The following is a 26,572-nucleotide window of genomic DNA, read 5'->3' as shown; positions in this document are numbered from 1 at the left end:
AGACACCTGAAAAACAACTGAATCCATTCTTTCGTTCAGACAGACTATTTACAATTTGCATGCGACGACTCTTTCATTGAGTAGGGACGAGTTTTTCAATCTTCTCTGGATCGATCGTCTCCAACTCGGACTTGGCAAAGTGGCTCTTCACGTAGTCACCTAGAGAGACGAGACAGATCGTCTGAACCGGGTCGAACGAAGGCGAGAAGGAAACCGCATGGTCAGTGCGAGCGCGTGGGAAGTAGAACTGGTACAAGATACTCACACGGTAGGTCGAGAGAGCGATGCGAGGCGTGACACCGCGGAATAGACCTCGAATACCGTTTTCTGTGATTTCAAGACGATGAGGATTGCGAGCTAAGAACAAGCAGCAAAAACGTCGACTCACCTTCAAAGATGTATTTCATCGTGTTCATCATGGTCAAGTTCTTGGGCTTGCGAGAACTTTCGACCTTTTTGAGAGATTGCATCTCCACTCGCACGACTACCGAGCGGCCAGTCAGTCTCGACCTCTAACGCACGTCTCGTAGTCTGCAACTCACCTTCAAGGGGATGATTCCAACATCCGAAGACTCCTCCAATCGCCGAGCTCAAAACTTTCTCTCCTACTCCCAACTTTTTCTCCGGACTGTACCCTTTGACATCTCGGATAACCTCTTCGGCAGCTCGAGCGATTCCAATCCTCGATCCCCAGTTCGTAACTTGACGGAGAGCGACAGCGTGTACCCCTTTGTTCTAGGAGTAAGGAAGAGTCAGAGTCAGCGGGAGTCTAGTGTCGAGAATGGACTCGGAAGACTCACGATCGCGCGTATTCCACCTTGACGATAAGTTTGAAGGAAGTAGGACCACCTAGAATCTCATACAGCCCACACGGCGAGAGAATGAGAAAGAGAGTACGAGCGCATAACGGGAGGGAGAGAGAGAACGAACGTAGAAGGAATTTGCAAGTGAGGTGGAACCGGTTCACCAGGAATCTTCGAGACCAACCCCGGCGAAATCGATTTGTTCCTCGTAATCTCTGCCGTTTTCATCGTCGTACAGACTCCCCTATGGGCGGGAGACCGTCAGCTCTTCTCGTCGTAGCTCAAGCTGCGATCGAATGTAATGTCGAGAGATGACTCACATCGCCAAGTAAGCCTGCGCCGCACCTCCTCCCATTCCACCAAGTAAACCCGCTACTCCTTTCGAGATGCCCAATTTGGTCGTGGAGAAATCTTCGATGAACGAGCTCGTGAAAAGTAGAATCGCACCGGTAGTCGAACTTTCGATCCAAGCCTGTCGATTCCCGCTCACTCGGTCAGTTTAGTCGGAGAGAGCTATGAAGGAGAATCGCGGAAACCCAGGGGATCAGTCCTTGATAAAATCCGCCCAATCCTCCTCGAGCATAAGTTTTCGCAATCGCCGTTCGCAAGTTGTCGTTCCTATTCGACGCCATGTGAGTCTTGAGTACTAGTGAGAACATGATCGAACACGGTGAGCTAAAGGGATCGAGACAGAATAGGAGAGACGAAGCAGGAAGAGGAAGTGGGATCAGCTGACTCAAGAGGCTTACCCTCCAAAGGTTGACCAAGAGTAGTGCTGCTCATAGAGAATCGTACAATGAGATGTCAGCCTAGTTACAGAGTCATTCGCGAGAGAGAGAAGACAACAAGGGGAAAGCCAAACAAGAGGAAAGGGTGGAACCGACTTACACCTCGAAGAGGGAGACTCCCGCTCCTATGACGAGATTGAGAGGACTCAATTGGGTGTGAGTAGGCATATCGTGTGTCGCGTTCGAGGTGAAATGAGGTGAAGAGGAGGAAGAAAGAGAGGGTAGCACCGAGCGTTCTCCTCGAGAACTGTGCGCTCGGAGTTTTTCTACTCCTGATACCGAACTTTTCTCCCTTCTAAAGATTGTACAACCTTTCTGTTCGCATTGCACAACAATCCGAGTTGATCCGAGAGTAGCCTGAGCAAGGAAAGATGTGCCGGAAAACGCAGAATCTTCATTTCTGAGTAGCTGAATCACAATCTTCCCCAGTCCAACGATCACGCAGACTCCTCCATTGAAGGTGAGACTCGTCGGGCGAGAATCAGTGCAATACCGATGACAGAGAAGCATATTTCGATGACTGGAGTCGGAATGAGCGAAGATCTGTGCAGCAGATCAACCGAGGAAAACCCCACCGAGCTATCCTCTTCGGTGCTCGCTCATGTTGACGTAGGAACGAAAGCGGAGAAGGTCAAGGAGAGAGAGGAGAGAACGTCGGAACGAATTCGAAAGATTTCGCTCCTCTCAACGCTACGGCATCGCCACGAGTCAAAGATGGCACCAACACCGACAGTCAAGAAAGGCAACTACGTACGGCGTACCCCAGCTCGTCCCTCGGCGGAAAACAACGGTCCTTCTACCTCTACTTCTTCATCAACTTCAACAACTAAGATCATCAATCCTTCAAGCAAATCGCATGGAACTCCAGCAGATCCCAACAGGATCCAGTTCGAACAGCAAGAGGACTTTATCGGGTTCGATTTCAGCGATGGAGAAGAGGAAGTTTCGTCAAAGGACAAGAGGAGGGAATCGAGGGGAGGCAAGAGGAAGTACGACGATGCGACGGGTGCAGACAGTGAGAAACAAGAGGAAGGTACGAGGCAACTGAGGAAACGAGAGAAGGAGAGGTCGACGCCGTGGTGCGATGAACCGGGAGTCAGTTGGTCGAGTTACGATAACGCGACTGCTCAGTGAGTGTTCTCTCGCATTCGACCCCGGTCACTGAAAGAAACCATTACTGATGACGAGCGTAACTTTGAGTAGGCTGAATGCCGAAGCGAGAGCTTTCATCAATTACATTTCGCCAACTCCCGTCGAACACGAACTCAGGATGTGGACAATCGAGATTATCCGCCGAACGATCAAGAGCAAATACGCAGATGCAGACGTACAATGCTTTGGAAGTGTCGGAACCGGATTGTACTTACCTGGAGGGTGAGTCAATCGATTCTCTTTTCTTTGCCTGTTTTGGAAAACCGCTAACCCGTGTTCTATTCTCCCTCACAGTGATATCGATCTAGTCGTACTCTGTCCTTCGATGCCCTCGCCTCCGCTCAAACCTTCCTCTTCGCTCTTACATCGACTCGCGTCTCTTCTCTTGACATCCTCGATCGCCCAACCTTCCTCGCTCGTAGTCATTGCGAAAGCTCGCGTCCCCATCGTCAAGTTCACGACTCGCTACGGAGGTTTCGCCGTCGATCTCAGCGTGAACCAAAAGAACGGAGTCGATGCGGCAGTCAGAGTCCGTGGAATGTTGGAAGATTTCGCGTTCAGGGAAGAAGGCTACGTCGAACCAGGAGGTGGAGGAGGAATCTCGATCAAGGGTAAAGCGAATGGGAAAGGGAAAGGAAAAGAGACCGCAGTCGTCGACGAGGAACCGATAGTCACGGTCGATCACGGAGTTGCGAGAAGTTTGGTTTTACTCGTCAAAGCGTTCTTGGCTCAGAGAGGTATGAACGAGGTGTTTACTGGTGGACTCGGAAGTTATTCGATCATCTGCTTGGTCATTTCTTTCCTACAGGTAACTCCCCTTCTCCTCTCCGTTTGCTCTCGAGGAACCTCGGCTGATCATCAGTTCACTTCCGAGTAGCTCCATCCAAAGATCCAGTCGGCGCAGATTCAACCCTCGCGAAACATTGGTCTCCTCTTTGTCGAATTCCTCGAATACTACGGAAAGCATTTCAACTTTGACGAAGCCGGTATCACCCTCAAAGGAAGAGGAGGATACTTCAATAAACACGACAAAGGATGGTTCAGACAAAATCAACCCTACCTACTATCGATCGAAGACCCGAATGATCCGAGTGCGTACATCTTTCCAGCTTTCGAGTCTTCTCGCTAACGCTTTGTGTCCATCTCTCGCAGGTAACGACGTCTCGGGAGGATCTCACAACATCATTCGAGTACGACAAACATTAGCAGGCGGATTCGATACCCTCTCTGCGACGATTCTCCAACGACAATCTCTCCTCTCGTCTCAACGAAACCCTTCCTTGATCCCACTCTCTTCTTCCTCCCTTCCGAATGCCGACTCCGATCCACCTTCGAGTTCGACGAGGAGCTTACTCGGTTCGATCATCGGTATGACGAGAGCTGGAGTCGAAGCCAGGGATACAAACGTTCGATTGTGGGACGACGCAGTACTACAGAAGATTCTCGAAAGGATCGGCGCCAGCGATTACGACGGAACCGGCAAGAAAGCTATGAAGCGAAACATGAAAGAAGCGAAAGATCGGGAGAAGAGGGAGCGAACGATCGCAAAGTTGGAGCGAAGAGTGAAGGAGAAAGAGGAGAAAGCGGCGAGGAAGAAGGAGAAGAAAAGATCGCGAAAAGAACGCGAGGAGGACGAACAAGACGAATCGGGGGTCGAGAAAGTTGTACCGATCGTCGAACGCGGAGCTGTCGAGGAGGCAAAGTCGGCGGCTGCGTCGCTACGAGGTCTCGCCGGTGGCGCTCCCGTCGAGGATGAAGACGATGAGGAGGAGGAAGGTTCACGCTACTCTTTGGGAGTCCCTGCGATCAAGAAGAAGAGAACTACCCATTCCCCTGCACCACGCCGACCTGTCTACACGACTCACGCCTCGGACGATGAAGCTGGACCTGACTCTTCCGACGATGACGATGACGATGTCGTACTGGGAGGAGGAGGAGGGGACTTTGTAACCTTCGACTCGCAAAATCATACGGAAGATGAAAGTTCTGGTTCAGATTCAAGCGATCAAGTCATGCAAACTCTCGTACCGACATTGAGAACAGCGGCGAAGAAGACCCCGCAATCCCAAGCTCCAGAACCGCCAAAGAAGAAGACGAAGAAGGATGAAAAGGAAAAGTCTGATCGTTTGGCGTATTGGACCGCCAAAGGCCAGAAGGAGTAGGAGTAGTTGTCACATGTTGTTTCGTCACTACGTTATCATGCCCTTCACTCTACTTTCCGGTCTTTTGATCTTGCCACTCCTGCAAACCACATCATTCGTACAACGAAAAGTCCTAACGTAATTACTACGTTGCCAAAGACGAGTTGATTCCAGATCGAAGGCTTCAAAGTTCCCTCGAGCCCGAGGTCGTACAGAGTGAAGCCGATGTGCTGCGACGGAGTCGAATGTCAGCTCGGATTCCTCAGACTAAGTTTTCGGGGACTTACGGTGAGATCAGCGAGTGCGAGACAACCCAAGTAAGCTTGTACAAAGCTCTCCAGCACTCTTGGTTGATCCTTCAGGAGGTTCCGAACCCTTGGCAACATAATTGACCCCATCAGAGCGAAAAGGAAGAAACAACTCCCAAGTTGTCGGGTCGCCATGACGGATGCCGGGTGCACTTTCGATCCGACGGGCGGCGCTTTGAGTAGAGGAGGATACAGAGCGACAAAGTATTCGACTGGAGTGAACACAGCATACGCGGCTCCGAGGTAGGTGAGGAAAGGTTCGACGACGGAAAAGAAGAGGAAGTAGGGAGTAGGTAACGGGTCCATCGGACTGAGCGCAAAGCAGCAAGAGTGGCAGCAGAGGCCAGAGAGGAAACGATCGATGGGAGAGCAAGAGGAGGAGTAAAGAAGAGTGAGCTTGATTAGGTGGGGAAGCTCAGGAGGAAGACGTACGCGTTCGTGGGCATGGCTACAGCTGTTCGGTCACTGGTTGTCGACTCAAGATACTCGATGAATGGCAAGAGAAAGAAGCAGGAATCCCGCTCGGAATCGAATCATCTCAGAAGTTTGCTTCGCTCCTTACTCTCCCTCGCCTGACTCAGCACATCGACACTCAGCAATCAGTCACCTCGAATACCCGATACACGAACTGTGAAGAATCAACTCGATCCGGAGACCGGCGAAACCGCAACTTGCGATCGGGAAACAACTTGACCTCGACCCTCGACGACTGGTATCTGAGCAGAGCGGGACAGACTTGCGATGGCGTTCAAGACGTTCATCAAGGTCTTGTCGCTCGTAACCGCTCTCTCTCACGTTGAACGATCATTCGCCTACATTCCAGCCAAAGCGACCAACGACTCTTCCTCCTTCACTCAATCAGACGACTTGCTACATCTAGCGTATTACGGTGGTCCTTTTAGCGTGTTCACGTAAGTTCGTTCCCTCTACCTCTCGGGATCGTTGTTGGCGCTGACTTCAAATCTTCCTTCTTTCGCAGCGCTGACGTCTCGAGGCAGCTCTTGGCAGAAGGATTTGGAGATGACGGGAACTACACGAATACGACAACTATAGTACCCTGGACGAGATATTCAAAGGCGAGTCGAGAATAAACGCCCCAAGACCTCACGAACCAAAGCACTGACTTTCCCGATATCTGACTCACGACAGGGCGTCTTGCTACACTTCGACGAGACCCTGAGAGAACAACCCCCAGCTGCGGTACCCTGGCTCGCTATGATCAACTGCGATACGAATGGAACTTCGTTCTCGGACGTGGACGACATTTTCACCATTTGTCGAGATCTCGGTGCTCAGGCGGCTGTCTTGTATTCTCTCACTGCTCAAGTGAGTTCGGACGAGACACGTGTTTGAGAGCTGATGTAGCCGGGCTGACGACTTCTCGTCTATAGGGCTGCTCGATCAACCAAGAATACCTTTCAGATTACGAAAAAGTTCTCGACGTCTACGCGACTACCTCTCTTCAGAACGCTCGAATCATCGAGAGTCAGTTTGGGTGAGTATGTCAACTCTGCTCGAAGCGAACGGCTTCGCTGATTTATGGCTCGATCTCGTTCAGAAACGTCAATTCTTCAGCTTGGAGCTATGACTCAGCAGCGCTCAACGCCTCGTCAACCTTGATCGAAGCCCTTCTCGCGAACAACGCTCTCTCGGTTAACGGAAATGTCCCCATCAACGTGACGAGTACCGAAGACGGCGACGAATCTGTCGAAACTTCATCTCCATCTTCGACCGACAGTGAAACCTCATCAACCTCTTTCTCTCCCTCGGACGCCCCCATAGTTACTTCTGCCGACACTTCAGATTCGACCTCTTCGAGTACAGCAGGCCTTCGACGAGAGATGAAACGTCAAGCAGTCACGACAGCGCCAACAGTTTCCCGTACCTCGACTCGACCAACCCCTACTCAGACGAAAGCCTCGGCGATCGCGACAGTGGCTATCAATTATCTCGGAGCTGTTGTTGCCGCTCGTAATCTCACCGTAGGAGGATTGAACGCTTCTTCTGCTCCAACTCCGAGTCAATCTTCCAATTCAAACAGTGGACCCAACACTGGTCTCGCAATGATCATACTCTACTCGATTACCGGTGTCGGTAAGTCCCCTTCTCCTGACTTCTCGTTTTTCGACGAATCAGGCTGACCGTTTCGAGCTTCGTGCAGTTACGTTTCTCTTTTTTGCCGTTATCCTCTGCGGTGCTATTCGAGCAATCCGTTATCCCGAGAGGTATGGTCCTCGAACCGGATTCGGGTACAGGAATTCGGGAACTTCAAATGGTGGATCGCCGCAAGGTCGAGCGCAGGGATTAGCTCGAGCCGTACTCGACACTTTCCCGATCGTACGATTTGGTGCAGGAGGAACCGATCCAGACGAGGAAAGAAGAATGGATGAAGAATCTGGCAAAGCAGGAGATGGAGAACGTCCGAAAGAGCTCGGCAAAGACGAAGATGACGACGTTGAACTCGTTCACTTCGCACCGACACTGGGTTCTGAGGATAGGACACGGACTGATAGTGGGAAACGAGAGGGAGAGAAGGAAGAAATCGAAGAGATCAATTCGAATAAACGACAACCCGATCTTCGAACGAGCATGTCGACCAATTCTTTCCATTCTGCAGTATCGTTACCCCCTCCAATCGAACACGTCGACCCTTCTCTCGGTACTCTCACCGTCGTCGGCCCTTCATCAGCAACTGATCCCGCCAGCGAACGACCAACTCTCGACTCTCCGTCTCATTCTCATCCTTCCTCGACGCCTACCCCGATACCGAATCCATCGCCACAAGTCTCAGTCACCGACGAGGATCAACTCTCATGTCCGATTTGCGTTTGCGAATTCACCGAAGGCGACTCGATTCGAATTCTCCCTTGCGACGCTCGACATCAGTTCCACGTAGAATGCATCGACCCTTGGCTATTAGGAGTCTCAAGGTTGTGTCCTCTCTGTAGGCTCGACCTCGGCGAGAATCGGGGAGAAGGAGGAGGTGGAGCAGCGAGAGCAGAACAGGGAGGGAATGAGGTTGAGAATACGAGAAGCAGAGGCAGTGAGGATTCGGAGGGAGATGGGGAAGCGAGAGAGCGGGAAAGGGAGAGACACGAGGAAGAGCGAGTTGCGAGGCACCTGAGGGGTTTGCTGCATCGAGGATCAACTTCGACTTCGACTCCGGCAACGGTCGATGCTATCGGTGGACGAACGAGAACGAGGAGCATTCCGAATGCGCTCGATCTTGGTGGAGGAGGAGGAGGTCCTCGCGATACGGTCGGACTTCGAAGTCGATTCGTCCAATACGTTGCGGTCAAAAGGAGGAGGAGAGCGAACAATTCTTCTTCTTCCGAGACGAACGTTCCCTCGCCTCTTGCCGTACAACCCAGCTCTTCTTCTGCTTCCCGATAGAAGACACCACTCATGTATACTTAACTGTAACCTGATCCCTCGAAAAAGACACTTTCGTTCGTTAATTTTGTTTTCACTTTTTCGTTGTTGTTTTCCCAATCTCCCTCTGTTCCTACTGCTTGTTGTCTCTCCATTCTTTTCCCCTCTGGACCTCGCTTCTTTCTCGTACGAGCTTTCTGTGAATAACCTTGAATTTGTTCAGTTGACCAGGTCTCTCTTTTCCGGATCCTCTCGGATCAATTACTCCGAGAAATATGTACAGTCTGAGAACGTTCGCACACGATCGCAATACTCAAAGAGTCACAGGAGCGATTCCGATAAATTAGAGGAAATTAACGACTCTGGCGAAAAAGTTTGAGGAGAGAGAGGTCTTTCGTCTCTAGGCGTTTGAGGGTACCCCGATTGTTGTTGTCCTATTGTGTCTGACCATACTTAGAGTACCATAATCCTACGTGGTAAGTCCCCCCTTGTCCTCTCTTCCTCCCTGCTAGTCGGAACGAGTGTTCTTTTTTCATTCCACCTCTCTCGACTCGGAGAGCGCTTCTCACCACTCCTACCCGCGCTAACTCTGTATTTTTGTGCTTAGATGGCTCCCTCCTCTACGTCGGCACCTTCCTCCGCTGGTTCTTCGGCCAACGGGGACGACTTCCCGCCAAAGCTCGCAGCTTCCCTCCCTCAACTCCGTCAACAAGATACCGAGGATGATTCAAAGGCTCAACAAAGTGACAAAGGTGGACTCGGTGAACCTTCGGACCTAGCCGTAAGTTGGTCTCCCCTCGGTGGAGTGAAATTTCCCCCTTCAACGATTTGTTTGCTGACAAGTCTCCCCCTTGTTCCTTACTCCCTCCTCCCGCTCCATTCATACGTATTTAGGCCAACTCGCAATCTTCTGCCGATGCTGCCGCCGTGAGCTCTTTCATTCCAAGCTTCTCGCAATTCACTATAGTTCGCTGACTTCTTTCCCTTTCTCGGCTCTCGTCTCCACTCTCCCCCTCTCGACCTCTACCCACCTCAACTTTAATGACCTCTTCTGGACGATCCAACAACAGAAGCTCGAACAAAAACGACTCGAACACAACAGGCAGCGTGAACTTCAGAAAAAGGCTTTCGAAGAACAGGTTAGTCCTCGGATTCATCATCAGGCTCAGCGATGGAGGATGAAGCGCTCTGTTAGGAGATGGGGATAGTCGGGCCAACGAGGGCTTAGCGGGCAAGGATGATGCTGACAAGTTGCTTCTTCTCTCCCTCTATTCTCTCTTCTTTACTCCGCTCCTCCGATTCTCTCGCCTCTGCCGACTCTCCGACACGTTCTTCGACGGATTACCGATCTCCTCTCCCACTGTGCGCGACTACCGACTTCATCGCTTTCCGCCTACTCTCCCTCTTTCGCATTTAGATGAAACAACTCGAACTTCAACAACAAGCCGAGGAGCAAGCTCTCCTCGCTGCGAGTGGAGGTTCGCCTGCTCCTTCTTCGAACGGTGGATCTTCGAAACCCAACGGACCTGTTCGTTCTCGATCTGGAAACGATCTCGCTGGATTCGGAGCCGCCGCGGCTGCTTCTTCAGGTTCGATGGCGGCCAAGAGCATGCCCGGTTCGAGGCGTCACTCTGGAGAGTTGAAGGATGGAAAGGAAGACAAGGAAGGTCAAGGAGCTGCCGGTGCGGCGGGACGAAGGGTTCAAGTCGCGGACAAGGAAGGAAAGCCCATGCTCAACTCGTTCTTGTTCGACGATGAACTCGACGCCGACCTACAAAGTACGTCCTTCCTCAATTTACACGCTTGACGAACCGTGAACTCTGGACGAAGCGACGCTTGTAAGAGCAAAGACTGACTTAAATTTTCGCTCTCTCTTTCGCGCAACAGACTCGGCTTGGGGAGGCAAGTACTTGCAAATGAACACGGACGACGACAAGTTCCCCGTTCTCATTCGTCGAGGCGACGGATCTGGACCCGGAGTTCTCTCGGCCTCGTCGGCTGCTCTCGACCTTGCACCCCTCTCGCAAACTCCTTCGCGTGGTGCCGACTGGCCTGCGTCGTTCGCTACCGGAGCTCAACCTACCGTCTCTTCTGGTCCCGTCTCGACTCCTGCGACTCCCAACGCCGGAATCAACGGAGCCGCTAGCCCTCGACCGATCGGAGGTGGAAAACCTTCAGACCGATCTGGATCTGTCGGACCCGGAGGAATCAAGGCGAATGGTATGGGATCGATCGATGCTCTCAACGATCAATTCTCCAACGTACGTTTCCTCACTCAACTTGCTTTCCGTCAAAAGACTCTGACTGATCGCGTTTTTACCTTTCACTCTCGTTCTATCTAGTTCAACCTCGACACCAAGGCTTTCTCTCCTTCTGCTTCTTCGGATGTCGTCAACCCTCTCGCCGCTCCTTTCCTCGGAGGTGGATCTGGAGGATACGTTCACGACCCCAACGCTTTCGTTTACGACGGAGCAGGAGCGAGTGGTGCGTTCGGTTCGGGTAGCGACAGGAACTCGGGTGGAATGGGTGCGAACCGATTCGCCGGACTTCGACTCGAGGATCTTCAAGGAGGTGAGCTGTCGAGTTTCCCGTCTAAGAAGCTTTCTTCGTTCGAAACTGACTTTAGCGTTTTCGTCAATTACCAGACATGCTCCCTCTCTGCAAGGATCAATTCGGTTGCCGATACCTTCAGAAGAAGCTCGAAGACGGTAACCCCGAGCACCGCGACATGATCTTCAACGAGATCTTCCCTCATTTCGCCGAGCTCATGACGGATCCTTTCGCCAACTACCTCGCTCAACGTCTCCTCGAGTACGCTACGGACGAACAACGTGACGCCCTCATCGAATCGATCGCTGGTGAACTCGTCTCGATCTCGCTCAACATGCACGGAACTCGCGCCGTTCAAAAGATGATCGATTTCCTTTCGACCCAACGACAAGTTCAAAGTCTCATCCTCGCCCTTAACCTTCACGTCGTCACCCTCATCAAGGATCTCAACGGTAACCACGTCATTCAAAAATGCCTCAACCACCTCCCTCCCGAAGACAACCAATTCATCTACAACGCCGTCGCTACTCACTGTATCGAAGTCGCGACTCACCGACACGGATGTTGCGTTCTTCAACGTTGTATCGATCACGCTTCCGAGAGTCAACGTATCCAACTCGTTACCGAGATTACCTACAACTCGCTCACTCTCGTTCAAGATGCCTTCGTATGTTTCCCATGTTATCCGAGTATTGAAGGTCGAGGACTGACCGTGTTTCTGTTCGATAGGGTAACTACGTCGTCCAATACGTTCTCGATTTGAACGACAACCGATTCATCGAGGCTATCGTTCGTCAATTCCTCGGCAACGTTTCCGCCCTTTCGGCGCAAAAGTTCTCGTCGAACGTCGTCGAGAAGTGTATCCGAGTTGCCGATGGAACTGGTCGACGAGCTATCATCGACGAACTTCTCGTCAAGCAAAGACTCGAACGTCTTCTCCGCGACTCGTGAGTTCTTTCTCATTTTCCCTCTCGTTCGATGGTTGCTCGCGAGCTCACTCCGTTCCTCAATCACAGCTTCGCGAACTACGTCGTTCAAACCGCTTTGGATTACGCCGAACCCGCTCAACGTGCTCAACTCATCGAAACGATTCGTCCGATTCTTCCCATGATCCGAAACACTCCTTACGGAAAGCGTATTCAATCGAAGATTCAACGAGAAACCCACGATGGGATGAGACATGGAGGAGGAGGAGGCTACCACGGCCACTACGGAATGCCCGCCGGTGGTCATTTCTACGGAATGGGTCCTCCCATTCATCACGCTCCTCCTCAGTACATGTCCCCTCACCCGGGAATGCACGGAGGTCCCCCTCCCATGGGAGGAGAGTACGGAGGACGAGCTTCTCCCTACGTAGGAATGAACGGTTATCCTGCGCCTCCCCCTCCTCACGGCGGTCCTTCTCCCGCTTACGGTCAACCCCCTCACCACCATCAACAACAAAACGGTGGTTCCTTCACTCCTTTCCCAGGTCAAGATTACGCTCAGGGTCCCCCTCCTCCGGCTGGTCACGGATCGAACGCCTACCCTCAGTACATGTAAACCAAAAAGTCCTCTTTTTCAAACTGTTGATAACACAACCTCTTTCCTTCGTCTTCCAACCCACACACCTCTCTCTCTCTCTCGTCGCTTTCGTTCTCGTCCAGTCCTCTTGGCTTCTGTTGTTCGAAAAAAAATCGTCCCACTCCTTCAACCCCCGTCGTCTTTTTCTTCTCCTGGCGACATCCGCATTTCGTTTGCTCCCTTTCTCTCTCTCTCTCGCTTTCTCTCCCCCTTTTTACTATCTCTCCTTCTCCTCTCTCTTTAAGTCTTGTTGAAATCAGGCAACCTATTATTCTCTTTCTTTCACTTCTCGGAGCTCTCTCTCTCTCCGCGAGTCGAGCAGACGTCCGTCTGTGTAGAGCGCGAATGCTAGAGCACACACGAGAGAGCCGAAACGTCGAGAGTCAATTGCGAGGATTCGAAAGTTTGCGGAATCGGACTTTCGCCTCTCCTCATTCACTTCTATCGCCCACCGACAGCTACAAGCTAACAAGCACAGATACAACAGCTCCAGTAGCCGCCTCGCAACTCTCTCCCCTCTTCCCTCGGCGCCTTTTCCTCTTCTCTAGATCTCTTCCCTCCCTCCCTCCTCTCAACATGAACTACTTGACCCCGTTCGTCGTCCCCGGTTACGAGCCACCCTCTCCAGATCCCGAGACGGGAGAAGTCCGCTCGAAAACGTTGGACGAGAGGAAAGAGATCGTTTCTCAGATGAAACAGATCAGGATGGTACAGGATGGAATGGAGAGTCCCGTAACGAAAGCTGCCATCTCTGGTGCGATGGGTGAGTATTCCTATCCCTCTCGTCCGTACCTCTCAAGACGTTGAGCTGATTCTGCTCTCTTTCTCTCTCTCTCCTTCTCTCGATAGGTTTCGCAATTGGTGCTTTCTTCTCTCTGATGGGATCGTCGTTTACGATTGAGGATCCCTTTCAACGGCAGCAATATGCGGGAATGAATACGAAACAGAAAGCGAAAGTGATTTTCGCCGATATGGGAAAAGGAATGTGGAGACAGGGTAAAGGGTTTGGAATGGTCGGAGCTCTGTATGCAGGGACTGAATGTTGCGTCGAAGGTGTAAGTACTCGCTCCATCTTCCCCTCGAGATTGTCGAAAGAGAGAACGCTCGAGAAGGAGAACTGCTCTTTTGTTGTTTGAGAGAAGAAAACTGACTCGTTTGCTATTCATTGCTACAGTTCCGAGCAAAGAACGATATCTGGAATTCTATCTGGGCTGGATTTATCTCAGGGGGAGTACTTGCGAGAAATAGTGGACCCAAATCGATGGTTTTGGGAGGAATGGGTTTCGCGGCTTTCTCAGCCGCGATTGATAGTTATTTGAGGAGGGAAACGCCTGATGAGGACGCTTGATTTATTTAGGGTACATTGGGAGGCTTTCGTAGGAGGTCTAGTCGCTTAGACGTCGCATCACCACTCTTGAAATTGTTGTATTCTCTTTTTCTCACGTCCTTCTCTTGATCTCTCGTTACGACGCGGTCAGGTTGTTGAGAACCAAAGAGAGATTTGCACTACTGGGGAGAACGACTAAGATAATCGAGGAAGAGTCTACACCAAACTTGACACCAAATAAGCACAGTCTGCGTGCAAACTTTCGATTCTATTCAATGCTCTCTAAGTAACTGATCTCCTCCACAGTCGCTCCCTTACACCCGCAAGAAGCCGAGGCAGACGTCTCGGCCTCCGATGCGAGCTTTCTCTCAGCAAGGAGGTAAGCCATCAAGAGTTTAGTGACTTTCTCGTTAGATGACGCAGGCACCGAATCGCAATCGGCCTCCTCCTCCTCCTCCTCCCCTTCGTCGTCGTCGCTATCGATCTGAAAGTCTTGGCTCGAGTCGTCCGAGGTGACCTCTTCGGAGGAGATATCATCCTGCGATTCTTCAGATTCGAAATCATCGTTTTCTTCTTCCGTTTGAGACGCGGAGCGTTTGGCGCCAGTGAAAGGAAGGGGAAGCTTGACCGTGACGGTTTGAGGTTGGACAGTCGAAGAAGAAGGGGAAATGACGAGAGGAAGTTCTTCGGACTCGACGTCGTGGTTGATCGAGGAGAAAAGTCGGCACAAAGCGTCCGATCCAGCGACGAGGGCTCCTGCGCCGGAAGTTGGCGCGAGAGGAGGAGAGAATACAGAGGGGACCGCAGTGACAGACTTGATGGGGTCGGTTGCGAGGGGGAGGAAGTCGGGGAAATCGATGTTTGGGTATCTCTTGGTCGAATGATTGACAACGAACGACGGGGCAGGTTCGCAATTGATAGGGAGAGCGTCTTCTACATCTGGAGCGCCAGGGAGGGGGAGATGCAGCTGAAGAGGATGAAATGTGTGGTCAGCGTCTTGCGACGAGAAGAGCAGGAAAGTGAACTCGAGAAAACTCACTGGAATCTCCTCGGCAGTCCTCTGAACTCCATAACTCTCGACGTTCGAGAGTCTTCGAGCACTTTCCAAGTCCTTGCGAATACTCGAAAGCGTTTGTGATTGTTGTTCCTCAAACAGTTGGAGTTTCGCGTCAATGCGAGCGAAAAGTTCTTCGATTGCGGGGTCACGAAGAGTTCGCCCTTCGGGAGAATCGACCTATCTCGACGTGATTGTGTGTCAGTCTGCAGCAGAAAGGAGATGGTGAAGGCAATAGGAACTTACCTTGGGGATTCGAGAATCGGTTCTCTCGTTGAGAGAAGTTCTCGAGGGTTGGATCGATCTTTCGAAAGATGCCGAGGTCCAAGGCTGGGTCAGCATGTTAGTGTAGAGTGATGACCGTGAAAGAATGTAGTAGAGTAGAGTGAGCGAGCGGCGGGAAGAGTTGATATCACGGAGCGATCGGGGTTTAGTCGCGCGGAAGTGAAGAGAAGAGGAAGAAGAGAGGAAGTCAGCTGGAAAGTGAAAGCAAACAATCACCTCGATCACGCTTGGAAGCTCTCGGAGTCGATCGGGAAGCAAGTGATCAAAGCATTCATCCAGAGCGCGACGCAGCAGGAATTTCTGTCAGAGCTCGTATCGTCGACGCGCTACTGCGGTGCTCAGCCGAGTAGAAGGCCATAGAGTGTGAAGGACTCGAGCGACGAAGAAGCAGGTCAGACGCGATCCACGAATGCGTGAGGCCTTCCGAGCAGGGCGACTTGGTAAAATCTCGAGAGTCATTACCTTATTCCGAGCGTTTATGTCGTCCAGGTCGAAGCAATCAAAGCTGTTATATGCCGCCTACTTATCGGGGCACGGAGCAGCAGGCACCGAGACGGAGCGGAGGGGCTTGAAAGACAATGGAAAGGCTCGTAGCACTGCAGGGAGCTTAAACGGCCTCGGATTCCTCTTGCTTAGTATACGAGGGGGTCGAGAGGAAGCAATTCTGTCACACACGGAGTGTCCTCGAGATCGAAGGGGAGAGGAGAGATTCTAAGAAAGTTGATTGAGAATAGAACGTTGCATGAAGTCGAGAAGTTGCTATGCGGGGCGGACCTATCCAGTCGTCGGAGAAACAGCAGTGTGATCAACCTATCGTGTGAACAGATAGCGACAAAGAGGAGGACAGACTCGAATCCGAGAGACTCGCTCCTCTTTCATCTACCTCATCTTCACTACCGCCGAAAATGTTGATGTTCTCGCTCCTCAAGACGCTACAGGGTGGAGAACCCCTCATCGTAGAGCTCAAGAACGATCTCCGAGTTCAAGGAGTGCTTCTTTCCGTTGATCAGTTGAGTCTCCTCTTTCCTCCTCAACGCCGTTCTGCTTGTTGTTAGGTTTCTCGTACGAATGCTGACATGCCTGGTGATAGATTCCTCAACATCAAGCTCGACAATATCTCGGTTCTTGATGAAGAACGATACCCTCATATGGTCAGTCTCTTTCCTTCGTTCAGTCGGCCCGCGATAGCTTGAGACTGATCGACAGACGACCGTCACAGGCTGCCGTGAGAAATTGCTTCATCCGAGGCAGTGTCATTCGATACGTCCAACTCCCGAAGAACGCTGTCGATACTCAATTGTTGGAGGATGCTACTCGACGGGGTGAGTTAGCAATTCCATCCTTGGTCTACAGTCTGCGGAGTCTACGAAAGAATATCATGGCTGACTATACTCGTCATTCGGTGTTACAGAGAGCTCAAAAGCAAAATAGTTGAACGATTCCCTCTCCTTTCTCCCTCGTTGTTTGCAAGCTGTACAATTAAGCAGAACATTTATACCCTTTCCGAGTCTGGTCAGATGCTCTTTGGGACATTTTGCTCATCGCGAACATCGCTCAATGTGAGAGCAAGACAGAGGTGGGAAACCACAGCAAAGAAAACGAAATCTGAAACGGTACAGGAGAACGGCGAAAGGCGAGGTCAGCTGTTAGACCACCTAAGTAAGAATGAGGAAAGAGTCCGACTAGCCAGTTGCATGGCTCTGAAGCAGGCGGGAGATCAAGATGATCGCTGAGCTCGACCAAAATAGCGGCAGAGCACGGAGAAGAGCAACGGCCCGGTGCTGGTCTCGGCTCCACAGCGGCTTGCAGGTCTTCCTGTGCCTGATTGGCGTCGGTGATTCCGATCTGAGTGAAAGCAAGAAGGATCAAGAGACAAAGGGAATGTTCGGCGCTCTCTCTTCCGCTTCCCTCTCAACACTACTTAGTCTGAACGACTTGTTAACCCTCCCAGTAGCCTATAGAACATGCCGGTACTTCACGAGCATCCATCACCTTCGACGCTCGTCCCTCTCCTTCGATCTCATCTCCCAACTTCTCTGCCGACTCTTTCGATTCTCCTCACGCCTGGCAGCCCAGCCAAAATCTACACCACCTTCAAGACCTCTACAGAATCACCCGACGTCGATTCAGGGTCACAGCTCCCTTGGATCGTTCTCGTTGATGCTGAAAGTCAATTCCGATTCTTTTGCAGTCAACAATCAAGTGAGAGGGCTACCCACGACGACGGAATGAAAGCTGAGGAGCTACTGGAACAGGCGCTGAAAGAGCTGATGGAACGAGCGAGTCTGGAGAAAGTAGATAGTCAGTTCCTCAAACCTCTCTGCACTTGTTCTGCTCGCGCGTTTTCGAGCTGATGATTCATTCAAACTACCCATAGCTGTGAGGATTGGCGCCATTCACGATCGATGGACAAGAGTGGTCGAGAGAGTGACCGGACACGAATGCGGATCCGCCAGACGAATCTGGTGCGATCCAGCGTGCTTTAATAGTCGCGAATCTGCAGCGAAAGATTCGTCTGACGAAGAGCTGCGGGTACCAGAGGGCTTCGAGATAAGAGAGGCGGGAGAGAAAGATGTACCAATCGCAAGTCCTTTTCTTCTCCTTTGCGCTCTTCCCGTCCTCGAGACTGACTGATTTCTTCATATACCAGATTCTCTCAACGTCAGAAGTACCACATTCCCCCTCTTACCTCCTTACTCGACTCTCTCACACTTCTTGCATCTTTCGTCTTTCTTCCTCGGATCCTTCTTCTCCCAACGCCGAGCTGGTCGCGCACGTCACAACCCACCGCGACGGATCCCTCGGCACTCTCTATGTCAGCCCGTCATGTCGTCGACTCGGTCTAGCGCGCTTAGTGGTTCAGCATCGTCTTTCGAAAATGCGCAAAGAAGCTCGAGACGAAAAGTTAGGATTCTGTTACGTTCATCGAGAGAACGAAGCTAGTCGAGCAGTGATGAAGAGGTTGGGTTGGAGCGAGAGTGAGGAGGACGTATGGTGGAATACTGTCGCCGTGCAAGAGTGGGTAAATCGACAGAATTCGAGAAACTAAGTATATGACGAAAGGTTGTCGAACATGATCGTCGGCTCTGAGCAATTTTTGGATGCAGTCTGATCCATTCCCTTTCTCCGTTACATAGTGACTCTCCTGCAACTCTGTCTTGAATCTGTCAAAAGGAAGAGACATCGTCACTCCGCTCGGATCAAGTTGCGAGATAGTCAATTTTCACTCCTGTCCTCGCGCGAGTGCTCAACGAGTCAGTCAAAGGAAGAGTCAGCGACTCTGCGAGAAGCAACGGAGAGGAGCGAGTTGCACACCCAAAATTCAGGATAATTGGGCAATTGGGCTTCAATTGGGTCAAGATTGGGCAGATTCGCTTTCCTTTCCTGCTTTTTCCCGTGAGGGTGACTTGTTCCCTCCCTCTCTTTATCGGCTTCTGTCCATCTAGTCACATCATCGTTGATCTCGTCTGCGGTTGAAAAAGCGCTCAAACGAGTTTCGGTTTTTCTGCCCCGTGTCCATTTCAGAAGAGGCCGTTCATATATGCTTACAATTGCGAAGCTTACATAGACCTGATAGCTCAGTGGTAGAGCGGGCGACTCCAGTGAATATCCTCACGGATTCATAGGACTTCATCGTCAGGCCGGGCGTTCAATCCGCTCTCGGGTCTACTTTTTGCGTTCGTGCCGCTGAAACTACTCATTTCGATGGGGGGAAGCATCTGACTTTTTGCGTACCTGCGCTCTTGAACGGCCAGCGCAGCACACAGGGCGGCACTGCCAAGAAGTTTTCGCTCGACAGAGGAGAAGAAACGAAACGAAGCAGTTCGCTCTTCTCGCATCGACCACATTTCGCTCTTCTCCATGGCCGATTCGGCTCGAGCTCCAACAGGTCCAAGAGCTTCAAGTCCCCCATCTGCGCTGTCCTTACCTGCCCTGTTGCCGTCTTCGACTCAGAACCATTCACCTCCCAAACGCGCCGACCTCATCTCGATCAAACAACGCCTCGCTCAACTCTTAGCGCCCCGACCCGATCTTGGAGAGCTATACTGGAGTGGATTGACGGAGTTCATCTTGGGCAAGATCACTCGAGCTGAGTTGGGAGAAGTTCTCGAGAGATGTTTCATCAAATCGACAGATCGTATACAAGCGAGTGAGTGAACCTCTTGCACTCATAATAGAGTTGAAGACTGACTATCAGCTCCTCTAGTCAATCTGCACAACGCCCTGTTGTTGTCAATCCTTTACAACACTACTCGACCAACTCTCCCTTCCTCATCGATCCGACATACGGGCTTCAATCCCCGCGGTACGAAGAAGAGAAACCTCCTCACTCTACTGGGACAAGGCGGCTACGAAGGAGATGAAGAGACGGAACAGCAAGAACAGCGAAGGAAGAAGATCAAAAAAGTCGTTCTCAGGGTTGGCAAGCGGGAACGAGCAGAGATTAAAGCGAACGCGAACAACATTGTCAAGAAGGAAGATGGGATCGGAGGCGAGGGAAACCAGGAAACGGTCGGGAACGCTCTCAAAGCGAGTCGAGGTGGTCAAGAAACTCTCGCGAACGGCTTCTTACCTAAAGCCTACAAGGAAGATTCGGAGCAAGGCAACACAGCATCATCGAGTGAGTATCATGGATCTGTTTGCTCTCAAGGAGAGCCCTCAACAGCTGCTAAGGAGATTTTATTCGAGCAGATTTCACGCAAGATTACAATCGATTGATTCAAGCACCACTGTGTTGCGAATCTCGCAGCTTACCGGATGCAGACACTTTGAGGGATCGAATGTTACTTATCGCGTATGAGGAAGGTATGGTCGATGGAATTGATGGACCCGGAGTCGCGAATTTGCTGTCAAACGCGGTCGATGTGAGTCCCACGCTTCTTTCTCCAGCATCAAATCTCACTGGAAAACTTATACTTGCACCTACAGTACTACGTCAAGCAAGTCATCACGTCGGCAGTCTCGCTCGTTCGAGGTCCTTCGCACCAATCGAATCCCCTTCCATTCTCTTCCTCCTCCTCGGAACCCAAATCGACATTCGCACCCGCCTCTGGTAGTTTTCCTGCCGACTCATCTCGTCCTCTGTCGCCTCTTCCAGAAGTCAGCTCTCCTGGCACACCATCTTCTTCCGCTACTCAACGTCGTCGAAACCGTCCCCTCGCCATCTCCGACTTTCACGCCTTGTTCGCCGTTCAACCCGCGTTACTCGGTCCGAACGGCTCAACACACACAAGCGCTGTCGAGAGAATGTACGCTTTACCGCCTCAGTCAGATTCGGACGACGATTCAGTCGAGGAGGAAGAGGGGGACAACCGAGAAACCGCGAAGGGAGATCTTCCAGTGAAGGATGCTACGGGAGATACCAACATGTCACTCGACGAACCTCCACCAAACTCCGCTCCTACAGCAGTCTCCGGCAAGATCCCGCGACTTTCAACGGCGTCACGGAATCGAGCTCTATCTTTCTACGGAGCTGCTCGACCCCTCTCAGCCCTCCCTTCGAGTACTTCCTCCTCTCCGCACGGTACACCAGGCCGAACGAAATTCCTGCTCGATCCCACTTCGTTGCATGGAGTGCCGGAAGGTCATCCGGACGTACCTCACGTTTCTTCCTCGAGCGTGATCCCTCCTCTCTCTGCGCCGACAACCTCAACGAACTCGAACGAGGTGGCTGTACCGAATCCGACAATCACGACTGGAGCACCTTCGACAGTATCGGCAGGAGCGACGAATTCTCAAGCACTCTCACCGAAATCCCTCTCGCTTCGGAACTCTCTCTTCCCCGAACTCGCGAATCCTCCTCCTTCTTCTACAGGACCCGCAGGTTCTGCTCCCGGGTCTGCCATTGGCGCGTCAACCTCGAAAGGTTCGACGAATCTCGGAGGCGAGAATGGAAATGGTACGACTACGGACGAGGCCGATTCAGAATTCGATGAATTGACGGACAAGATCGCTGGAGAATTGAGAGGAGGGGTCGAAGGGAAGAAGGGTGCGTCTTCGGGATTGAAGAATTCGACGACGGCGGGAGGAGGAGGAGGATTGAAGATCAAATTGGGCGGAACGACTACTGGTACGGTTACGCCTACTCCTACTGCGTCGAATGTACCGACACCGGGAGGTTCGGGAGGTCCAGGAGCAGGAACAAAGACGACGGGAGAGAAAGATAAGGAGATGGGGAGGAAGTTGTGGGAAGTCGTCGATTCGGTTCGATTACTTGATGGAGTTCTCGATCCTTGATGGACGGGCATGACTCTTTGGAGACAGGCTCTGCTTGTGGGTAGCACTGGGGAGTTCCAGCAGCTCATTCCCATCTTTTCTTTGTCGATTTTCTTGTTTCTTCCTCTGGTCTGTCGTGTTGTCATGTCTATCAAGTGCACGTCGAGTCATCCTGCGAGATCTACGCGACCAAGTCTCGAAAGAGCGACCTGAACGAATTGCGAACCTCTCGAACTTCTGCAGAAGCTTCGACCATCTTCCTCCTCTTCCTCTCCCTCTCTCTACGCGCTTCAATCTACTCAGCAAACCACTCAGCTACTTCGTCAATACCACACAGCCTCTCATCGCAATACTATACTCAACTCGAGCCGAATCCGACATGTCATCAACTTACGATCAACTCGCGGTAAGTGCAGCTCTCCAGCTCTACTTGACGCCCTAGAACTGACGCTATGAACTCTGTGATCAGGCCGAATACTCCAGCTTGCCTTCTTTCACTCCATTCCTCTCTCCCACAACCCTGAAACCTCTCTCCGTCTTCTGCCTCTCCCTCGCCTTTATCGCTTCGTTCTATTTCTCGACGTGAGTCACAAACACCTCGATGAGATCTACCGACTTCCCGGTCGCTGATCTCAAGTCGTGTTCGTTCTTCAGACTTCGCTCAAAATCATCTCTTCCCCTCTCGGAGGTCGCTATCGGTTCAGTCGCGTCGATCTTGGGAGGATTTGGACTCGTGTTGGGATTCTGTGCAGTGGGAGTATGCGTTTGAGCCCTTTGTGAAGTAGGTGAGTCGATGAACGTTTCGGCTCAGCTTTCGCGACGAATCCGTTTTTACTGACTGAGCGATTTCACGATTTAGTTACCCGACTCAAGTGTACAGTATATATACCCTTCGTACCATGTTGCAAAACATCCCTTGATACCACCATTCAGCTCGTGTGGAGAGAAAAGGAGCTCGAGACAGAAGACGAAACGCAAACAGCGATTTCAGAGAGGGAAGGAATCGAATAGGTTGTCTCGGCTTAGTGTGGACGCAAGAGACTAGTAGAATGACAATGCCGGGAGGTGTTAGAAGAAGAAGACGGCGAGCGTCGAGAAGTGAGACAGAGGAAGAGGAAAACTGAAGAATGTATTTCGGGACCGGAGGCGTTGCTGCCTCGTTGTGCAAGGAGCGACACTGCTTCCTTGAAGGTGCAAGATCGCAAGGACGAGAGGCTGCACCGATCCTGCCCTCTACGCTTGCTCTGAGCCAGTCACTTCGGCAAGTCGTCAAATTCAGCTTTTTCTTTTATTCGTCAGCGTAATTTCACTTCTCCCGGGAACACATACGATGCAATCTGGTCTCTTTGACTGCCACTGAGCAACTGGCCGAAAAAGTGAAGCTACGCCGCTTCCCGAGAATGAGATTCCTCTTTCCCTTTTCTCCTCTTTCGTCATGGCGTCTCCGCCTCACAAGTTTACGAAACTGTCACACGACATGTCACAGAAGACTCTGACCTTAGCGAACAGCGCATCAAAGCTATCGTTGAATCAGCAGCCTCCACCTACGGGAAAGAAGCGATTGGGACTCTCTAGCGGACTCGACAAGAACGGGGCAAAGAAGTTGACGCTCAAGCCTAAACGTGAGTTCATGTAACCCCTCTCTGATGCCCTCACGAGCTGATCGAGTCGTTGGATTCAGTGCGAGATACCCCACCTCGAAACCAAAACGATTTCATCAATCAAGCGGTCGTTACCTTGACCCGAGCCGTACGAGCGATCCAATCTAGACCTCCTCAACCTACTCCAGAATCCCTTCAAGCTCTCTACACTCTCTGCGAAGCGACAGTAGCTTCAGGTGCTTTGAATTGTCAAGTACTTTACGATCGGATTCGAATGGAGATCGAACGACAAGCGGGAGAAGTCAGGAGAGTACTCGGTACGAGTGAGGAGGATAGTACATTGGCAACGGGGAAGGAGGAGAGATGGTTGAGCGAGTTTGTAAAGGAAGGGAGACAATTCTTGAATCAAATGCTTCTCGTTCGAAGCATTTTCCTACAACTCGATCGTACCTACGTCCTACAATCCCCTGCTTTACTTTCTCTTTGGTAAGTTGACGTCTCATTACCCTCTGACACGTTCCAAGAGAGCTGATGTTTCGTTTCGCAGGGATCTCGGACTCGACATTTTCCATCATTCTGTATTGGGAGACGATCAAATCGCAACAAGAGTCACTTCGAGCCTTCTAGCTCTCGTCGAAATGGAAAGGTGCGTCTGAGAGTCTCACTTCAGGACGTCGACGAGAGCTAATCCTCGCTCTTTTCTGGACAGAAACGGAGATTTCGTTTCTCGACCTCTCTTGCGATCATTCCTCGGCCTTCTCCGCACCATCTCGACTCATTCCCATTCTTCCCTCTTCGTAGACCCGTTCGTTCATTCAACGAAAACGTATTACTCGCAAGAGGGTAATTCCCTGATCGTCGAACTCGAGCCGGCGGCGTACCTCAAGCGCACCCTAGAACGAATCAAGGAAGAGGGAGAGAGGTGTGATGCGGTAGTTGGAAGTGAGTTGAAGGGACCGGTTTTAAGAGCCGTCGAGGATGAAATGGTTAGAGGACATGTCGAAGGAATCGCAGAGAAAGGTGAGTGTCCTCTTTCGTCATCTACTCCGTTCGAGGACTTCGCTGATTACGACGAGGCATGCTGTCAAAGATACTGCCGAGATGTATAGTAAGGACGAGAAGGAGAACCTTACGAACCTTTACACTCTGCTCGGTCGAGTTGGTCAAATCGACGTTCTTCGAAAAGCTTTCCTCGAACATCTCAAGGTGAGCCTATCTCGCTCCCTTTCGACGCAATACTCTTCGCTGACATTAAACGGATCGTGCAGATTTCGGGGTTGAATCTGATTCAAGACAAGACTCAAGACGATAAAATGGTCATCAACCTGATTCAATTCCGCAAGACCGCACTCTCTTTCGTCGAAGGATGTTTCTCGAAGGAAGACAAGTTCAGGGAAGCTATCAACGACGCGTTCAAGTTTTTCATCAATAAGAGGGAGAATAAACCCGCCGAAATGATGGGTCAGTCTCAAAACGAGTGACCGCCGAACTTTCTCTCCCTTCGTTCTGCTGCTGACTCGCTTCTCGTGTTCGTGATGGATAGCTAAATACTTGGATTCGAAACTGAGGTCTGGAAAGATTGACGACAACGAAATGGAACAAACTCTGAACGACGTTCTTTACCTCTTCAGGTTCACTCAAGGTTCGTTCAGCCTCTTTCTGACTCCCGATATCGTACTGATATACCCGGGTTGATCACAGGCAAAGATATCTTCGAAGCGTTCTACAAACGAGATCTCGCGAAACGTTTGCTGTTGAACAAATCTGCTTCGTTCGATGCCGAGAGGAGCATGTTGCTCAAACTCAAAGACGGTACGCCTCCTCATCTACGTCCTCTCTAGTCTCACGACTGACTCTCTCGTTTGTGTTCGATAGAATGTGGAGCTGGTTTCACTCAAAAACTCGAAATCATGTTCAAAGACATGGAACTTTCCTCGGACGTCATGCGAGCCTATTCCTCGAAAGCCTCGAAAGCAACGAACGGAGGATTCGACCTCTCCGTCTCTATCCTCTCTCAAGGGAACTGGCCGTCTTACCCTCCATTCCCCGTCGTCTTACCTCCTCGATTGAACGCGGCGTTAGAAAAATTCAAACAGTTTTACATTTCGAAACACAGTGGAAGAACTCTCACGTGGGCTCATGGGTTGGATACGTGTGCTCTGAAGGCACAGTTCCCGAAAGGAGGGAAGAAGGAATTGTTGGTTAGTTTGGGTCAGGCCGTCGTGCTCATGTTGTTCAATGATGAGGAGATCGAGGGAGGGAAATTGAGCGTTGAGGAAATTGCCGAAGCTACGAAACTAGGTGCGTCTACTCTCCTGCTGAGCTGTTCGTCGTTACTGATGCGTATGTTCGTTGCGAGAAAAACAGAGAAAACCGAATTGAATCGAACTCTACAATCTCTCGCTTGTGGTAAAGTCCGAGTACTTGTCAAACACCCGAAAGGTCGGGATGTCAACCCCGGAGATCACTTCTCGTTCAATGCCGTCATTCTCCTTTTTTCTCCATTTCACGATAGAGAGGCGAAACGACTGACTTTGATTCGTCTTTCTCAGGATTTCAAAGACGATCATATTCGAATCAAGATTAACCAGATCCAACAGAAGGAGACTGTATGTCAAACCCTACCCATCCCGTCGAATTCCGACGCTTAAAGCTTGTATTGTCGAGACGCAGGCGGAGGAGAACAAGTCAACGACAGATCGAGTCTTCACGGATCGTTCTTCCCATCTACAACTCGCCATCGTTCGGTCAGCCCGAACTCTCTTTCACTCTCGTTTGCGTGTGTAGTTCTAGCTCAGGCTGACCCGATTGATCTGATACAGAATCATGAAAGCTCGAAAAACTCTCAAACATTCCGAATTGTGAGTCATCCTTTCTCCTCTCAGACTTTTGTTCCTACCATCTTCGACTCTGACTGACATTGCTCTCGGCGGGGGTGTAGGGTAATGGAAGTCGTCTCTCAGATCGGACAAAGGTTCAAAGTCGATCCTACCGAAATCAAAAAAGCACGCAGTGTCCTCCTTTCCTTCTCCTCTCTTCCCTCTCACTCTTCTGTTGAACCCAACTGACTCTTGCGAGTGTGGGAAATAGTCAATCTCGTCATTGATCGATCGGGAATACCTAAGAAGAGCAGAAGGTCAATTGAACGTTTACGAATACCTCGCCTAAATCCACTCTCCCGTCCTCCTCTCTGTCTTCGGCCACGCAACTCTACTCTATTAGACAAATCCTTCTCGCTCGAGAATCTTTCTCCCCTGTACATACGCTTCTCTCGCCTCTCCGCTCGCTCACTCTCGCAGCGTTCCTCCATCTCGTTTGTATCTCGTTTTCTTTTCACGGTATCGCTATTTGTTTGCTTGTAACTATTTCCCCCTTTTCCGCCGCACTCAACCTCGATAAACACCCCCGAGTC

The 26,572-nt window shown here is 51.2% G+C and overlaps 11 protein-coding genes across 11 annotated transcripts; 8 read left to right on the top strand and 3 right to left on the bottom strand.

Moving 5' to 3' along the window:
• Positions 1 to 73: 73 nt before the first annotated feature.
• JCM6883_006226 (uncharacterized protein) lies at positions 74 to 1,759 on the bottom strand (the record flags this gene model as incomplete). The annotated part of the gene is made up of 10 exons (XM_076634448.1): positions 74 to 181; positions 266 to 327; positions 389 to 484; positions 543 to 735; positions 801 to 849; positions 931 to 1,047; positions 1,124 to 1,275; positions 1,340 to 1,449; positions 1,553 to 1,578; positions 1,692 to 1,759. The coding sequence occupies 10 exons, from the start codon at positions 1,757 to 1,759 to the stop codon at positions 74 to 76; spliced, it is 981 nt and encodes a 326-aa protein (XP_076485585.1).
• Positions 1,760 to 2,305: 546 nt separating this feature from the next.
• Positions 2,306 to 4,905, top strand: JCM6883_006225 (uncharacterized protein; the record flags this gene model as incomplete). Its single annotated transcript, XM_076634447.1, has 5 exons — positions 2,306 to 2,721; positions 2,795 to 2,965; positions 3,038 to 3,551; positions 3,621 to 3,834; positions 3,896 to 4,905. The coding sequence occupies 5 exons, from the start codon at positions 2,306 to 2,308 to the stop codon at positions 4,903 to 4,905; spliced, it is 2,325 nt and encodes a 774-aa protein (XP_076485584.1).
• A 44-nt stretch (positions 4,906 to 4,949) lies between these two features.
• Positions 4,950 to 5,498, bottom strand: JCM6883_006224 (uncharacterized protein; the record flags this gene model as incomplete). Its single annotated transcript, XM_076634446.1, has 2 exons — positions 4,950 to 5,114; positions 5,172 to 5,498. 2 exons carry the CDS (start codon positions 5,496 to 5,498, stop codon positions 4,950 to 4,952), a joined length of 492 nt encoding a protein of 163 aa, XP_076485583.1.
• Positions 5,499 to 5,933: 435 nt separating this feature from the next.
• Positions 5,934 to 8,585, top strand: JCM6883_006223 (RING-H2 finger protein; the record flags this gene model as incomplete). The annotated part of the gene is made up of 6 exons (XM_076634445.1): positions 5,934 to 6,103; positions 6,172 to 6,268; positions 6,342 to 6,518; positions 6,584 to 6,687; positions 6,751 to 7,286; positions 7,354 to 8,585. 6 exons carry the CDS (start codon positions 5,934 to 5,936, stop codon positions 8,583 to 8,585), a joined length of 2,316 nt encoding a protein of 771 aa, XP_076485582.1.
• Positions 8,586 to 9,171: 586 nt separating this feature from the next.
• On the top strand, positions 9,172 to 12,656 carry JCM6883_006222 (uncharacterized protein; the record flags this gene model as incomplete). The annotated part of the gene is made up of 9 exons (XM_076634444.1): positions 9,172 to 9,345; positions 9,459 to 9,491; positions 9,635 to 9,703; positions 9,982 to 10,342; positions 10,452 to 10,825; positions 10,907 to 11,135; positions 11,210 to 11,781; positions 11,844 to 12,061; positions 12,131 to 12,656. 9 exons carry the CDS (start codon positions 9,172 to 9,174, stop codon positions 12,654 to 12,656), a joined length of 2,556 nt encoding a protein of 851 aa, XP_076485581.1.
• A 597-nt stretch (positions 12,657 to 13,253) lies between these two features.
• Positions 13,254 to 14,025, top strand: TIM22 (translocation channel protein TIM22; the record flags this gene model as incomplete). Its single annotated transcript, XM_076634443.1, has 3 exons — positions 13,254 to 13,440; positions 13,527 to 13,732; positions 13,852 to 14,025. 3 exons carry the CDS (start codon positions 13,254 to 13,256, stop codon positions 14,023 to 14,025), a joined length of 567 nt encoding a protein of 188 aa, XP_076485580.1.
• A 247-nt stretch (positions 14,026 to 14,272) lies between these two features.
• On the bottom strand, positions 14,273 to 15,400 carry JCM6883_006220 (uncharacterized protein; the record flags this gene model as incomplete). The annotated part of the gene is made up of 3 exons (XM_076634442.1): positions 14,273 to 14,971; positions 15,044 to 15,238; positions 15,305 to 15,400. 3 exons carry the CDS (start codon positions 15,398 to 15,400, stop codon positions 14,273 to 14,275), a joined length of 990 nt encoding a protein of 329 aa, XP_076485579.1.
• Positions 15,401 to 16,248: 848 nt separating this feature from the next.
• On the top strand, positions 16,249 to 16,774 carry LSM2 (Sm-like protein LSM2; the record flags this gene model as incomplete). Its single annotated transcript, XM_076634441.1, has 4 exons — positions 16,249 to 16,352; positions 16,434 to 16,494; positions 16,563 to 16,665; positions 16,755 to 16,774. 4 exons carry the CDS (start codon positions 16,249 to 16,251, stop codon positions 16,772 to 16,774), a joined length of 288 nt encoding a protein of 95 aa, XP_076485578.1.
• A 2,430-nt stretch (positions 16,775 to 19,204) lies between these two features.
• HFI1 (Hfi1p) lies at positions 19,205 to 21,580 on the top strand (the record flags this gene model as incomplete). Its single annotated transcript, XM_076634440.1, has 4 exons — positions 19,205 to 19,493; positions 19,551 to 19,964; positions 20,036 to 20,208; positions 20,273 to 21,580. The coding sequence occupies 4 exons, from the start codon at positions 19,205 to 19,207 to the stop codon at positions 21,578 to 21,580; spliced, it is 2,184 nt and encodes a 727-aa protein (XP_076485577.1).
• A 358-nt stretch (positions 21,581 to 21,938) lies between these two features.
• On the top strand, positions 21,939 to 22,328 carry JCM6883_006217 (OST5 family protein; the record flags this gene model as incomplete). The annotated part of the gene is made up of 3 exons (XM_076634439.1): positions 21,939 to 21,965; positions 22,029 to 22,141; positions 22,214 to 22,328. 3 exons carry the CDS (start codon positions 21,939 to 21,941, stop codon positions 22,326 to 22,328), a joined length of 255 nt encoding a protein of 84 aa, XP_076485576.1.
• A 666-nt stretch (positions 22,329 to 22,994) lies between these two features.
• On the top strand, positions 22,995 to 26,328 carry JCM6883_006216 (cullin family protein; the record flags this gene model as incomplete). Its single annotated transcript, XM_076634438.1, has 15 exons — positions 22,995 to 23,181; positions 23,241 to 23,646; positions 23,708 to 23,806; positions 23,870 to 24,180; positions 24,251 to 24,366; positions 24,429 to 24,621; positions 24,704 to 24,802; positions 24,862 to 24,972; positions 25,036 to 25,461; positions 25,528 to 25,643; positions 25,713 to 25,769; positions 25,834 to 25,907; positions 25,983 to 26,021; positions 26,102 to 26,165; positions 26,251 to 26,328. 15 exons carry the CDS (start codon positions 22,995 to 22,997, stop codon positions 26,326 to 26,328), a joined length of 2,376 nt encoding a protein of 791 aa, XP_076485575.1.
• Between the last annotated feature and the right edge of the window lie 244 nt (positions 26,329 to 26,572).

Source organism: Sporobolomyces salmoneus (assembly GCF_050403485.1).
Source record: "Sporobolomyces salmoneus JCM6883 DNA, S_salmoneus_JCM6883_v1_ctg60, whole genome shotgun sequence".
Classification (NCBI taxonomy): Eukaryota; Fungi; Basidiomycota; class Microbotryomycetes; order Sporidiobolales; family Sporidiobolaceae; genus Sporobolomyces; species Sporobolomyces salmoneus.
Note: the sequence above shows the minus strand (reverse complement) of the source record. Positions and strands in the feature narration are given on the sequence as shown.